This window comes from Erpetoichthys calabaricus, chromosome 16 (assembly GCF_900747795.2).
Source record: "Erpetoichthys calabaricus chromosome 16, fErpCal1.3, whole genome shotgun sequence".
In the NCBI taxonomy this organism is placed as follows: Eukaryota; Metazoa; Chordata; class Cladistia; order Polypteriformes; family Polypteridae; genus Erpetoichthys; species Erpetoichthys calabaricus.
Genome location: NC_041409.2, coordinates 56,409,587 through 56,426,206, shown reverse-complemented (window position 1 = coordinate 56,426,206; position 16,620 = coordinate 56,409,587). Strand labels below are relative to the sequence as shown.

The following is a 16,620-nucleotide window of genomic DNA, read 5'->3' as shown; positions in this document are numbered from 1 at the left end:
CCACTTCCAAACAAATGCAGTACCAAGCGTGGCTTTTTTTCTATCCCCATACAACTCATAATTATTTTAATGTAGACTCACTAAATCAACATTCTGTTAGGTCCGGGCAGCAGCAGGTGGAGTTCATGTTGTTTTAAAAGTTGATCTAGTGGCCATGAAGCAAAAAATCTCAGAAAACATGAGAAATCTTACATTGTTACTCAGCCTGAGTTATATCAATCCGTTGGATTCATCTTTGCCTCCATCACACATACATTGTTGTGTGCCATTTTTAAGTCAGTATCCCTTGATATAAACTGTTTTGTTTTTTGGTGTTTGTGATATGGATGGGGGTAATGCCTGCATTTGCCCCCCTGTCTTTCTATGCAGATTTGTGCTACTCACATGCTGCCTGAAATTGTTCTCATGAACTTGCTGTCTTTCATCTTTCCACTAGATTGCTGGTTTGCTCCACAAGTGTGTGTTTTCTGTGATGTTTCTTGCGGAAGTTGCTTCTATCTATCTATCTATCTATCTATCATTCATTTTCACAGTGCTTCAGCCTGGTAATAATTGTGCTGACCTGAGCAGAGCAGAACATGCCCAGAGTATTTACATTAGAAGACGCTGTTTAAACTGTTTGATATTCTGTTCATTTCTGTGTATTTTCCCCATATTATAATTCATTAGCACATTTTTTTAAATTAATGTTCCCACTATCTTTCATTTATTCACTGGCACATACGGAAATAAATTATTTCATTTGAGTTCAGGGAGGTATTTGTTTAAATCCCAATGTTTTCCCTGTGTTTGTTTTTGTGTTGTTTAGGTATTGAAAATTTCACATAATAAACATGAGCAAGTTCAGAGGATAATTTTCCACAAATTAGTCAAACTGTCTAACACCTATAGTGTCTTCTGTCGCACACACCATCACTCTGTGATTTCACCTTTCCATTCTCTCTGCAGTGGCTGTCTTTGTCAGAGGCTAAAGAACCATCCTGCCATGATGGAAGTTTGCAGTTGTCCCTTGTTTGTGGGATATGAAGGGTGCTTGGTCTAGGCAAGAACGAATCTCCAAAGGCATACTGTTCACTAGCATTAGAAATTCAATGATGGTACAATAACTTGACCTTTATGATTTTTTTTTTTTTTTTTTTTTTTTTTTTTTTTTGGGACTTCTGTGTTGACTTAATTCTGGCACAAGAAACATGCAATACAAACCACAAATTCCAAGAAGTTGTAATTCACATTTTCATTTTAAGAAGATAAACTTTGCACGTCTTTGCCCTAAAGCAGCATTGTAGCATACATATTTCAGGTTTGGGCTGAAAACCTTGTTATGACTCTCTTTGCAGTTTTAGTAGTATGATTTAGAGAGAGAGAACATGTCATCTGTTCTGTTTGAAATCGTTTCTAACGCTGTTAATAAAGGGTTTTTATTAATTCGTGTAGAATATGAAAAAAGTAAGCATCAAAGTTCAAAATAGAAAAGGCCGTTGTGATTTTGGTCCAGACTCATTGCCTGATTATTTTGGGAAAAGCGTAGGTGAGAGAAAGGAAATGTTAATTGGACAAACTGTTCTACCCCCCTTCCCTTCATCCTCTCCCGTTGCTTATGAATTTAGCTAAAATATCCATTAAAACGTTCATCTTCAGTGCACTGCTACTGTTTTCAAAGATTAGAATACATCTCATGTTGTCCAATTCTGTGGAAGGGAGTTTACAGATTACAGTAGACTTCTATACACAGGACACACACAAGGACTGCTGGCCTGCAATTGTTTTTCCTGCTTTGTTATACTAAAACTTAGTGGATCATGTTCATTCATGACATAAGCAGTGGTATTTTTCAATATTGGGTTTTTTGATGAGTTTTACCTACATTTATTGTTTCAAGTAGACCTTTTTTTGTCTTGCTTTCACCTGAATCTATAGAATTTTGTGTTGCTTTGCTTCTGCACAGGTTGCTTTCACAATAATGGGTAAAGTTTCTTTGATAAATAACAATCCCAAGATAATTATTGGGTTTATTTTTGATTGTTACAATTATTTATCATTTAATTATATTGGTTCTGTATTAATGTTTGTATAAATACATGTGTTTTTAATTTTTTTTTTTTTAAATCTTGCAAATTAAACATACTGGCAAGTACTTTAGCTACTGATGTGTCTGATGCAACTTCTTTGAACTTCAGTGAATTTTAATTGGGATATTAGTGAGATGGTTGTATCACATATAGTGGTCCTTCCCTTTTTTCTTTGAAGCTGCTTAAGCCATTTCTCTGTCAACAACTACTTGGTTTCTGCCTTTTCTCTCACATGAAACTAGAGTATAGTAGGTATGTTATGACAATCCTCCTTCATTTTCCTAATCCCATTGCATGGCTTACATTGTCTCTATACTGCTGATTTGCTATTTGTTTTGTTTTACATTTAGAAACCTCACCTAATTTAGGAAAAGTGGATTTGGCATTGTTCTTCCATGACCCCTCTTTAAGTATTCAGTCTTCTTAGATGAATTCTTATGTATTTTATCAATTGGTGGGCTCTGTGTATAAAAAAAAAAAAAAAATTTGATTTCTATAATACAAGGTCAGAGGCAGCACAGCTTCTTATATGTGGTATCCTTCAAGTGGGGAAGTAAGCAGGAACGAGGTTGTGTGACTAGAAAGTGTAGAGTACTTGTCTGCCTCCCTTTTACCCTCGTTTCTAATGTTTCAAGCTGGAGATAACTCAATATAGCAAGGGTGGTAATCAATACCAGGAGTTTGGATAGGAATCGGGTTGCATTTTAAAAAGGTAACAGATATTACAATTTAAAAATTGGGGACTGAAGCTGAGAAAGAGTTAACTGCTGCACTAAAGTCAGGTTAATGAGCTCAATGGTTTAAGTTAGCAACTTGAGCTTATAAATAGTGAATGGAAAAAATTCAGACTCAAATGTACTAGACTACTTTTAATTGTGAATGTACAGGAATCTGCATAATCGTTACAGAAAGACCTAATATAACTCTGACTTGGTTAGATATGCCACAGATAATGTAAATAAACATGGGTGTGTTTGATCATTGTTGTCATGTGCATGGAGTACAGTGAAATTATTACTTGCATGTGATAATCAACATGCAGCAATATACGGTATGATATGATTACACAGTGGTGTGTTTAACACTTTTAAGTGCCCCTTATGAGAACTTTGGAGATGTTGTATTGATTTCATCGCTATTCATGTCCACTCAGTCTATTAAGAGATTAAGTAGGCTAATGGTAGGTTGAATTCCATAGCTTGCTGTGTGACCTACATAAGGGTGGCTCTATGTAATAATAATAATAATTCATTACATTTATATAGTGCTTTAAACTGTAAAGTACACTTGTGAGCCACTTAGAATATCATTGTAGTTTTTCCTTAAATTTTACAGAAAAGATACAATAGCACAGATAATTTTAGACCAGAACAGCTAGACTTAATCAGGGACAGTGAAATGGGATTAGCAGAGTGAATGCAAACTTCATCATGCATTATTCAACTTGAACATGGTTGGAAAATCTGGTTAAAGGTAAATTATATACTAACTTACGAAAGATTTAAATAAATGCATGGAATAAGTTACCAAACAATATAGTAGTTAGTAGAAGTTCAAATCTTATTTTATAAACCTTGGCCAAATAGGATTTAACAAGTCCAGTATGACTGAATACATGGTTCTTCCTAAAAACACTACACTGGTTTTTTTCCCTAACCATTGAAAGTGTAGTAGATGTTAACCAAGCTTATCCTCATGACTGTCTGATGTCAAATAGTTGTATTGTGGGATATCAGGATATGCGTTTGCTATCATTTATACTACCCTGCTTCACATTCTTGAATAGTCTTCAAGTTGAAATCTTGTGTTAATGTTTTTATGGAAAATCTTCTACATTTAAGCAGTTTCAGAAAAAAAAAATAAGCAAAGAGACTGTCAAAGTTGGTGTTTCGTTGCCACTTTTAATGTCTATAGAGTGTGTTAGCTTCATCTTCTGTCAGTGTACCCCAGGGTCACAATGCATGGTGACCAGAGTTAGAGGACTGTAGAATTTGGGTTTGTGATTTTTATGATTTCCATGTTTGTTATTGGAGATTTTAAGTTTAACCTATCATCATTCCCAGGGAGCATCTACTCAAGCCCAGGACTATATAGCAAGACAATGACCCCTACTTATGATTCTAGAGATGGTAGTCCCCTCTCTCCCACCTCTGCCTGGTTTGGGGACAGCCCATTATCAGAGGGAAATCCTAGCATCCTCGCTGTCAGCCAGCCCATTACTTCACCTGAAGTCCTTGCCAAACTATACAAGCCTCAGAGCCTCCTGGATAAGGCCAAGATCAATCAGGGGTAAGAAGTTCTTAAGAGATGCTTCATCATGGTGCCAGTATATTGTAAGTTAGTTATAACCAGACTATTTCTTTGCTCTATCTTTTGCAGGTGGTTAGATTCTTCTCGGTCTTTAATGGAACAAGATATAAAAGAAAATGAGGTTCTGCTTTTACGATTTAAATATCACAGCTTCTTTGACCTAAATCCAAAGGTATGATTTCCCCAGTAGTACAAGATTGCAAAATGTTTAAAGGTGTGTCTTGAGTTTATGACCTTAGTCCAAAATATGAACATGGGGAGAACATGTGCATTACTCGCAGACTGTAATGTCTTTGGGATTTGAAAACACAGCTCTGAAGAAGCTTTGACTGAGTTGAGTAATGGATGATAGCTGACAGGTTGTTACTATTTGGCAAATGCTGTGATCTGAGGCAACATAAACATTAGGCTATGTTTAAAATTGATTGTAAAAAATAATTTATGGGGAACTGAAAGATTAACAGACATATTTCTTGGTCACACAGTGATTTAAAAGTGGAAAGTGACTTGTCAACATTAAGGTTTAATGCTTGGTGTGCAAATTATATGTAGCAGTGATTTTCAAATTGGGGGGCTTCTGGGGGCACTTGGAGTCCGCAGAATTCCTGATGAGGTTAGTGTTATTAAAAGAAAAAAATCAATTCTAGTTTACAAATAAAAATAAACCAAGCTGTTAAGTAGACCTACAGTTTATCAATTGTAGTTAAAGACCAGAGCAACATTTCTCAATCTGTGTGGTTTGTGAAGGAACCCAAAAAAAAATTATTGGGGTTGTGGCCTTAAGAGGACCACTGATTACACGGCGGTTGAACCCAAGTCTTAATCACACCCTGTGCTTCAATTCTACCCCTCCATCTCACACTGCTTCTGCTGTAAGATTCCACTCTCTTCTCTCCCAACCAGCCTTGCCCACATCAGTTCAAAGTCTCATCGGTCACAATGCATATGAGATAACGAGAAGTGTCCAAGTACTTCAGACACTGAGGTCCATAAATTGACACCCCCTTCTGGAGCCTTTCGCTGGTGAACTGATGCCTATATTACATGCCCCTCATGTCGATTTCATTTCCCTTTAGTTCCTTTACTCAAATGTGTATTCAGCATTTATTAAACCTCTAAAATATTGAGGTCTCTCAGTTCTGCATCTGAAGCAGTTGTTTTGCTGTCATATATTAGAAACAAATTGAACAAAAAATCTTGGCATTTTGTATTTTATAGTATACATTTTATATCTGTTTTTGCCATGTCTCGTTCATGAGACTGCACTTTTTAATACACTGCCTGGCCAAAAAAAAAAGTCACCACCAAAAAAAAAGGTGTCACACTGTAATATTTCGTTGGACCACCTTTAGCTTTGATTACGGCACGCATTCGCTGTGGCATTGTTTCGATAAGCTTCTGCAATGTCACAAGATTTAGTTCCATCCAGTGTTGCATTAATTTTCATCAAGATCTTGCATTGATGATGGTAGAGTCTGACCGCTGCGCAAAGCCTTCTCCAGCACATCCCAAAGATTCTTAATGGGGTTAAGGTCTGGACTCTGTGGTGGCCAATCCATGTGTGAAAATGATGTCTCATGCTCTCTGAACCACTCTTTCACAATTTGAGCCTGATATCTTGGAACATGCCCGTGCCATCAGGGAAGAAAAAAATCCATTGATGGATCCATTGAGTTCCCTTCGAATTGTGCATGTGGAAATGTTCTTACTTTCACTATTAAACATAGACCCTCAGTTCTACTGTTGTTTTTCTTCGATTTGATTTCACCAAACGTTTAAGTGATCGCCGATCACGATCATTCAGGATTTATTTCCGGACACATTTCTTCCTCGAAGACGATGGGCCCCCACTATCCTTCCAGTTTTTAATAATGCGCTGGACAGTTCTTAACCCAATTTTAGTAGTTTCTGCAATCTCCTTAGATGTTTTTTCTGCTTGATGCATGCCAATGATTTGACCCTTCTCAAACAGACTAACATTTTTTCCATGACCACGAGATGTGTCTTTCGACATGATTGTTTAAGAAATGAGAAGCAACTCATTGCACCAGTTGGGGTTAAATAACTTGTTGCCAGCTGAAAGATAATCGCCCATGCAGTAATTATCCAATAGGAGGCTCGTACCTATTTGCTTAGTTAAATCCAGGTGGTGACTTTTTTTTTGGCCAGGCAGTGTACGTTAGTTATATGCTGCACTCAACAGAGTAGTGGCTCCGTGGCTAAGGATCTATACTGGTAATCAGAAGGTTGAACCCATATAAAAATGGGAGCTGCTAAGGAAGAAGACAAAGAAGAATTAATTATATACTGCACTAAGCTACAATTAACACTACATATTTTTATAGAATCAAATAAATCAGATGATTTGTGTAAACAGTCAAAATGTGCAATACTACGTGCCGGATGTTCAGGAGCTCTTTAGTGTACTGTCTTTGTGGTCCTCTCTGTGTTATATATCATTAGTACTGTATTACTGGTGTACAAGATTTTAATATCTATAATAACGATGCATTAATTGTGGCAGAGTTTATGCTCCAGAGGAATGACACACTCACCCTCAGAAGCACAAAGAGGTATAAAGTAGTCGTTTGAGTCGCCCTGCTAAGACCTTCTGTGTTAGCTGAGCGGCTTTTTGTACCCATTAGGGATGGCTCACGACCTTGAAGCAAGTACGAAGAGATGTTTATTACATTCAAGAGACAGTTTATCCTGGTGAAGCTTTTTTTTTTTATAATAAATTTTTTTGCACACATGTTCAGTTTGCCACCATTACTATAATAGTACATTTAGCACAAAAGTGTACCGCTAACACGGGGTTGGGGCGTGGAAAGTGGGTGGAGTCAAAAGTGATTCAGCTGACAGGGGCATCGTCTTACGGGCCTCAGAATGTCTCAGGTTGCTGAATCTCTGAGGCCTAAAGCTGTCCTGACTGCAGCTGGACTCTATTGGAGGTAACAGCTCTCTTACTCCCCTCTCCTGGAGCTGACCCCTGCCAGGATCAAGACTGCCTGGGAAGTGTGCGCCAATGAAGGTTGATTTTTGTGAAAGGGAACAGCTTAACACGTTGGTGTTCTTTCTCACTCCCTTTAGGCTTTCTAATTTTTATTCCATATTAAACCACACTACTGTTATTAAATTAAAAGTAATTAATTTAAAAGGCATTTGATGTACATAAGAAAAATTTAGATTCACAACCACATAGAAAAACTATCTGTAATCCCTTATTAAAATCTCCAAATGCAATGTTAGTTGCATGGGGGTTTAAAGAAGTATCACTTTTAGGTGTGCCCAGTTTAGGGAAAAAAAAAAAAAAGGTGGTACTTGAAAACCTCTTTTCTTGAAGGTGGTACAGTAGGAAAGAAATGTTGTGCACCCCAGCATAGAGATTTAATGTGATATTTGATCATAAATGTATAGGTAGTCTGCTGTAAACAAGCACTTGCTTTGGTTAATGGGTCTACTTAATAATTGTATGTGACTACTGCTAGCAGTAACCAAGATGTCGAAGATTATGCTCCATTTCTCAGCATTGGGTTTATATTAGTGAAGGGTCTCGACCAAATAGTACGTTTTTGTTTTTTGTTTTTTTTTTTTTTTAGGGTTCTTGGCTTAAGTTTGGGATTCCTTTGTTTTGTAGTAATTGGTTTCCAAGTATATTTTATCACTACAAAGCTTATTTGGAAGGCAATAGTTGATTAGTGTTTTACATACACAGGAAAAGTAATAAATATGCTACATATACTGTAAAATGTAAAGTGCATTAGTCTCTTCCCCCTAACCCCCCCCCGGCCATATTCAAGGGAGATGCTTTCCATGCCCCCAAATCTAACAACCCGTGAATTAGCAAAACCTGTGGATATTACCAAACCCTTTACAGTATATAGTCGATTTGAATTGGGGGGAACATACTCCATCATTGATGTTATGAGGAAAAATGAGGTTTGGTTCCAGCAGGGATGCCAGCTCAGGGGGAAGGACTGACATTGGGAGACAGGTAATGGCAAACAAGCCGGACCTCTTATCTTGCCCCTTTAGCTAGGTAATGATCCTTTTGCATGTTCACCTACAGAGCGACACATACTGAAATTTCAACAATTTTGGGGAACATTTGCAAGCCCCTTCCCCCATCACAGTTCAATGTTTTATCCACATGGATACTGAAAACACACAAGGATAATGTAAAACGAAGTAGTAATGATTGAAATGATTCAGAGTGAGTTTGTGTAATTTAACAAAATTCACAGTACAGTTCAATGAATGTATGTTAGCCTTGTGCATCATTTAGGTTTTACTCTTGCATTATAGGTCATACAAATATTGAATACTTAAAAGTTCAAAATTAAATAGTTATTTTCAAAGGAAAATATCATGTTTTATTAATCTGAATTTTAGGTTTCCCTAATGAAATGTTTTGATGCTGCTCATTAACATCACATCAAGAGATTTTATTGTACAAACATTTACAGCTAAAATGAAGACTATGCAACTGAACTTTTCAAATATGTCATGCATATAATGGAATTAACTAAGATGGTTTGCAGATTGTATGTTCTGATTGGTCGTAGAGACCTAGTGAAGAGTGGCTGTTGAAGTATTTTTATGTTCGGTTGCTGCTTACTGTTATCTCCTCTGATTTCTTTAGTATGATGCTATCAGAGTTAACCAGCTCTATGAACAAGCTAAATGGGCCATCCTACTGGAGGAAATTGAATGCACAGAAGAGGAGATGATGATGTTTGCTGCCTTGCAGGTGAGATGTGGATACTTGGTACTTTTGATGTTCCTATTGTGGATAATAGGCCCTAAAACTGAAAGCTAAATTACATGTTTGCAGCAGTTTAGGGAACTGTTTCTGTTTGCAGTGTGCCACATAGTACATGCAGTGCTTCCTGGAGAATGCAACTGTCTTGAAATTTATGACCTGAGAGATTTATTGCCTTTACTGGTTTAATTACTAGAATAGAGTAAATATATTCCTTTCAACTAGGAATGTCCGCTCAACTATATAGTGTATGTATATATCACCATGGTGAGCAAAAGGGGCTCCTATTAGCAATCTTGAATCTATATTCTTGTAGAATTTATTTTTTTCTGCTCAGTGTCCATAGTCTGTCTGCATAAGCTTGCTTAAGATTATTGTAACAAGCTTAAAAACAAAGATCTGTAGCCAATTTTATGGAAGGATCTGGTCTATCCATCACCCCACTTTTCCCAGAAACTTCAGTCTGCAATGGCCACAGCCTGTGTCCTTAACACATTAAAGATAATATAACACACCACATCTTTACAAATCCTTGAGTCTTGAATTACATGCAGAGCAGATTTTTAGGATCTCTCAGCTCTGCATCACATTCTTATACAGTGAATCTCTTAAAAATGAATGTGTGCATCTAAGAAACAGGTACTGTATAACTCTAATATTGTCAGTAAAGAAATTTTCAATCAGATTTAGGCAATTACTTTCATTTCAACTTTAACATAGTCTTTTGCTTGGCAAGTCTGAGAAGTGATTTGTATTAACCACCAGTTAATATAGCAAGCTGATCTCCCGTCATTACAAACTTTTTTGATTATTTTATGGAATTATCACTTTTGCCTTTTAGTCCTCTTCGAGTTTTGCTTTTAAATGTATTATAAGGTTAGGCAGATCATTTGACTATAAAATATTAATGCAGTCAGTCAACTGGAAAAATGGCATATAGACCTCAAACACTTTGATTACAGTGACAAGGTAATGCAATATAGATTTAAGTGCAAGAAAAGGTACAAAGCTAATATTCATGTTTTGTCTGTGTCTCCCTTTCAGTACCACATAAACAAGCTGTCCATCATGTCCTCTGATAACCACATGAACAACAGTGACAAAGAGGTGGATGAGGTGGATGCAGCCTTGTCTGATCTGGAAATAACTCTAGAGGGGGGCAAAACATCCAGCATACTGGTATGCACATCCGAAAATGTACACATTATCTTTGCAATTATTAGAAAGAAAAAAAAAAACTTGAATTGTATATGTGTGCCCATGTGTTGCATCAATTCAGATTTCCATAGAATGGTCAACAAGAGTGAGGGTAGTATTGTAATCTGACATATAACGGAGTATAGATGTTGTAAATACTTTAGTATCACTGCATGATGATGATGATGAAGTTAAAAAAGAAGCTGGGGTTTTACCAAATCATTGATGTTAGTGAGCTCATGTCAGAGAAAAGTAATTGGATTCAGAAACTTAAAGGAATTTTTAATTACATTGTTTGTAGTCTGAGGCCTTTTGTGGTTTTTCATAATAATTTAGGGATTGGTTTTATTCATGTCCCAAAAATGAGTTATTGGGGTAGGTGTTTATATGCAATATTCAGAGGATCAGGGATTCTTATGCTTATGGTAATCTAAAATCTTTAAATACAGTGGACTCAAAGAATTCAGAAACCTTCTCTTCCTGCACACTTTACAGTGTTGTAGATTTAATTTTAAATGGATAAATTGGACATTTTTGCCTATCAACCTGCACTCAATAACCCATCACAAAGTGAAAGCACATTTTGAGAAAGGTTTACAAATTTAATAAAAAATCAATACTGAAATTTCTCATTCATAGGTTTTTCAGACCTTTACAAAAGCCCCTTTGGCAGCAATTACAGCTTTGATTCTTCTTGGGTAAGTCGCAATATGCGTTGCATACCTGGCAATTAGGCAATTTATCCTGTCCCTCCTGGCAAATCCTCTCAATTTCTGTTGGACTGGATGAGAAGCATCTGAAATCTGCCACCTTCAGGTCTCTCCACATCTGTCCTATGGGGTTTAACTCTGGGCTTTGGCAGGGCCACTTAAAAATAGATTTCCCTGAAGCCACTCCAACATTGTATTGGCTGTATGCTTGGGGCCATTGTCATAGTGAAAGGTGAACAATCGCCCCAGTCTGAGGTTGTGTGCATTCTGGAGCAGGTTTTCTTTAAAAACATCTCAGTATTTGGTTATATTCAATCTTTCCTCAATTCTGGCCAGTCTCCCTGCTGCAAAGAGGCACCTCCATAGCATGATGCTGCCACCCCCATGCTTCACGTTAGGGATGGCATTAGACAGGTGATGAGCATTTCCTAATGTTGCTGAGATGGTCGTCCTTTGGACAGGTTCTGCTGAAGCTCTGTTAGTGTGATGATTAGGTTAGAATATTAGAACCCTCTAGACAAGAACAGGCCACTCAGCCCAACAAAGCTTGCCAAGTTATTAGTCACCTTCCTGACCAAGGACTTTCTTGACTGGTTTCTTAATTTTGCCAGATGGCAAACTCTAGGTTAGTATAATTTTGTCTTTTTATATTAGTTTTTATTTTTGATCTTGCCTGTAAATGGTTTTGTTTTCCTTTATTGTGCATTTTTAGTTTTAGTTTAGTTTTTATTTCACAAAGACATTTCTATTATATATATATAATATATATATATATTAGTTTTAGTCATTGTGGTATGGTTAAAAGAGCTACTATGGAGTTTAGTTTTGTGTCACCATCAGATAGAATTGTACACTTAAAGGGTTTGAATACAGTATATGTGTGTGTATCTATGTGTATATGTGTGTGTGTGTATGTGTATATATGTCTATATATGATGTATATGTGTATATATGTTATATATATGATGTATATGTGTGTGTATATAGTGTGTGTATATATAATATAATATGCGTGACATGGTTGATGTTAAGAACAAAAAGAGTGTGATATTTCAAGTATCTCTTTTGAGTGAGAAAGAAAAATTCAAGAGGGAGACAAATATTTTGAAACCTAATTCTGCCACTGGATTATTTTCACAATATCAGGTATTTTGAGCTGTGAATGTAAAACTAAACAAGATTAATAAATACAATTGGCAGACTCTTCACCTACCTACCTGTTAGTTCAGTAGAGACATTGTCAACTCGAGAATTTTACAAGGTTTGTATCGCTTCGTTGTTGAGCGACCTTTTTAAAGCAAAAGCAATTGGTCAGCAACAATATGTTGATTTTGTATGTTGACCTAGTCAGCCTCTAGTTATATTTTCAAAAATGATTTTTCCTGTGTGAAGTGGTAGGTGAATTACTGTCAACAAAACAGACACCTGAGAAATAAACTGAAACATTACGCACTTGTGATTTTTCTGTCCATATTGTAAAGGTTTTGTTGACCAGCACATTCTGACTTCAGACATTTGAATTACATCTTGATATACAGGAAGCACACAGAAATGTGGCAGCTCATCATAACGGACTTGTGCAGCCTGGAATTTGGCTTAATTGTGTGCTGCTGTATATACTGTATATTGGGCTCAGTCAGAATTACAGCTAACATACCAACATTTATGAACAGACTAAAATTCTGAAAGGGATTATCTGTATCCAGTACTTCTCTTTTGAGCCCCGGAGATCCAGTGAACAAACAGCAGCTTTGAAAGTTGCCGCGCACATTCAAAGCAAAACTATCACCTTGGTACATTTCACTAATAGTTGAACCAGAATCTTATCATACTGTTACTATCAACTCCTGAAGAACTGTCAGTGTTATCACACAGTAAATCACATTCTTCATCACGCACTTTACATGCCCATATTCAGCTTGCTCTGTCACCCAAATGCTGCCTCAACACCAGCCGCCGATGACTCGATTGAATATATGCGGGAGGCTTGTGGTGGATGACTTTCTGTTTTAGAATTAAGTTACAAGGGCTAAAGACTAGCAGCAGGAATATTTATTCAAAAAACAAATGTGAAATTCTTAATATATTTTGATTAACTTTGGGACCCCTGCAGCCCAGGTTAGCCAATTGCGTAAGTCCGACTGTTAGGGAAAACTTAATGTTTTTAATAAATTAGTTTGTTTCAGTTAGTCTTTTCAGCTACTTTAACAAAACCTAAATGAAAAACAAACTATTAATTTTATTTGTTTATGAAAATGTTTTTTTGTTAACTAAAATCAAAGTTGAAACTTTTTTCGTTAACTATAATTACCTTGGTAGTCTCAAACCTTTTCCAGTTTGCAGTTGTTGAGATCACTGTGCTCCTGGGAACACTCAAAGCTTAGAGAACATTTTTATACAGTGGCCCTTGATCTATGCCTCAGCACAATTTTATGACCGAGATCTACATAGACCTTGGGACCTTATGTGAGGTGTCTGTCTTTCCAAACTATTTCTATATCAGTTTAGTTAGCCACAAGTGGACTCCAGTTGAGTTCTAAACACATCTCCAGGATACTTATAGCAAGCAGGATGCCCCTGACCATGATTTGGAGTGTGTTAGCAAAGAATCTGAATACTCGCATAAATAAGAGATTTCAGTTTGTCGTTATGGTTTATTGAGCATACACTGATGGGCAAAAATAGCAAATTTATCCATTTAAAATTAAACCTATAATATAATGGTGTCCTGGAAGTGAAGGAGGTGCAAATCCATCCGTCCATTATCCAACCCTCTATATCCTAACCACAGAGTCACGGGGGTCTGCTGGAGCCAATCCCAGCCAACACAGGGCGCAAGGCAGGAAACAAACCCCGGGCAGGGTGCCAGTCCACCGCAAAGAGGTGCAAATGCTTTCTGAATTCACTGTAGATGCAATATGGTATAGGCATAATTTGTGAATGTCTGCAGAAACAAATAGCGTCTTGTTAATAAGCCTTTTAGAGCTACACCGTATGATCGAAAGTAATCAAATTGTAGAGAAATTTATTGAGTCAGTATGCAGTGTGCAAGGATTAGCTGTGAGCCCTTTTGACCAGCAGCACAATTTAGAATAAATATAACATTTTTCTTGGTAAATGATCTTCTATAATCAAACTGCCTTATGATCAGCTATGAGATATGGTATGCATTGACTTTATCAGTCTCTACTTTCAAGAGTCTGCACAAGTGTGACTTTATTCAGATTCTTGTCTGTTTTTGCCAGTCCACTTAGTTTTCTTTCAGCATGGGTACTTTGAACTAAGTGTAATTGTCTTGTGAAATATTTTCTTTTTATATACTGTTGCAAAGGCTTTGTGCTGTGATGGTAAGGCATTTAACAATTACAGTATAAGCAGACAACTGTATTCATTTTCAGTTTCATTTTAAAAAGCTAACAAACCTTTGACACCGTCTGCAATTACTCATGACAGCTCTTATGGACTGTGTGTATGTGTGTGCCTTTATGCATAATATGTACTGTATGAATGGGTCAAGGATAAACAAACTCCATTTCTTCCATATCCCTAGTCATCTATAAACGTGATTGGCCATAACTGTAGTCTCCAGAGAAGCTGTGCTGTCATAACTAGGACAGGCGTAGCCATGAATGGTTGAAGGATGCAGTTTCCCCTCTAATTTCATCCTTGGCTCTGCACTGTTTGCCAGTTAGCATTTTGTGGGCCAGTATCTACTTATCAAACAGATCAAGTTTGGCATTGTTAAGATACATTGCCAACAAGAGCTAAACACCATAGAAACATTTCCAGTTTTGTGAAAATGTGTTCCCCATCCTCCTGCAACAATGTAGCTGGAGTATTTTCACATGTGATCTTTAGTGACTACCATTATGGAAGAGCTAGCTATTTATCATATATGTTTTTCCCTCTGTAGGGTGATATCACTTCCATTCCTGAGCTTGCTGACTACATCAAAGTTTTTAAGTGAGTACAATGATCATAACTTTCATGTGCCTTGAAAAGTGGTATACAATTATGCATTTGAGTGTAAACCTTTATTTAGCAAATATGTTGAGTAAAACTGTGAACTCTTGTGAATGCATGTGATTGTGAGGCTTGAGCCATTTTAACTTGACACAAGTCTGTCACCCTATGCCTTTAAGGGTTATAAAATAAAAAACAAATTGTTGTAGAACCGAGTAGAGTCCCAAGAGAGCTATTCCAAAGTCGTGTCAACCAAATAAATAAAGTGGGTGGCAGTTACATGTAAGTTCTCCAGAAGTGAAGAGACAGCCCTGTAAAACTGCAAATTTAGTTATTTATTGTAAGTTATTTCCTTAATCTTACTGTATTTAAGAGAACAAAACACATTAACGCCAAGTCAAAGGGTCACAAACATAAGCATTCTAGTGGTACAAATACTTGTGGATTTTTTTTCTTTCTTTTAAAGCAATTACTTCTTGCATTTAAAACACACCCAATTTTGCTATTAAATTGCAAAGGAAGCCACTATTAAAATAACATCTCCACCTTTTAGGAAGGAAGTTGTGATTTGAGCATTCGTATACCTGTATGTGTCTTTGTCTTTGGACCTGGCACGTTGCTTCACTGTTATTTCAAAGGTTAACCCAAACATGTTCTCGTTAATAAACTATTCTATTTATTGGTAACACAAATGTTGGAGAAGATGAATATATGCACATATGTCTGAAACAAAAGTTGACAAAATGTGAACTGACTTGGTAACTTAGTAATGAAGATGACAAAATCTTTATGAATTGTTTCCTGTTTTAAGTTTTCTTCTGCAAATTAAATGGTTTAGGAAGTACATCCTCGTACAGCTTGTGTTCTAGTTGGTGAGATGTGAGTGAACCATCAGCTTTACTTTTGTAGGTGGTTCTTTCTTTTAAATACAGCAACCTGCCTTCTTTCCCTGAGAAGCCTGCCAGTGTGTGAGGGTTGTGAAGCTGTTAGTTGGGAGGTATGGCATGGCAGCCATAGCAGCACCAGTGTTTACAATGGAGGGAGAACTTAGTATAGAGTTTGTTTCTTTTCATATACAGTACATTGTAAGGATTTTGTGGTAGCTTGTTTTATAAAATAAAGCATGATGGTTGAAGATTGTCCCTCATTGACTGAAGTAGTCATACATAATGTTTTTTAGACCAAAGAAGTTAACTCTGAAAGGTTACAAGCAGTACTGGTGCACATTTAAAGACATAACAATCTCTTGCTATAAGAGCAAAGAAGAGGCTCATGGAACTCCTGCTCATCAGATGAACTTAAGAGGTAAGGTACTGCGTGCTTTAGTTGAGTAGCATATTAAACAAAACCTCCAGAAACTGCAGGAAATTGCTGGTAAGATTAAACTGGTAAGAAAAAAAAAACTGAGAATATGTATCTAATTTTTTTATTTAGATATATTAAGCTTACATAGTGTTTTCCTTCAATTTTGGGGGAATGGTAAGGAGCATCAACGATGTGTGCAGAATAAACTAGTATAGCCATAAAATGGTAAGAATGGGTTGAAAATGCTTGATGGATAATTAGACTTGCCAGATGATGTCTCATATACCTTGTCCACACTAACACA

General features: G+C 36.7%; 1 protein-coding gene across 4 annotated transcripts in view; it reads left to right on the top strand.

Annotated features, from left to right (window-relative positions):
* The window catches only part of fermt2 (FERM domain containing kindlin 2), a 106,261-nt gene that overhangs the window by 70,814 nt on the left and 18,827 nt on the right, over positions 1-16,620 (top strand). For all 4 annotated transcript variants that reach the window (XM_051919885.1, XM_051919886.1, XM_028822279.2 and 1 more), the window contains 6 exons: positions 4,133-4,358; positions 4,449-4,551; positions 9,022-9,129; positions 10,186-10,320; positions 14,962-15,011; positions 16,192-16,316. In XM_051919885.1, the coding sequence (XP_051775845.1) occupies positions 4,133-4,358; positions 4,449-4,551; positions 9,022-9,129; positions 10,186-10,320; positions 14,962-15,011; positions 16,192-16,316 (747 nt within the window). The remainder of the gene's footprint in view (positions 1-4,132; positions 4,359-4,448; positions 4,552-9,021; positions 9,130-10,185; positions 10,321-14,961; positions 15,012-16,191; positions 16,317-16,620) is intronic.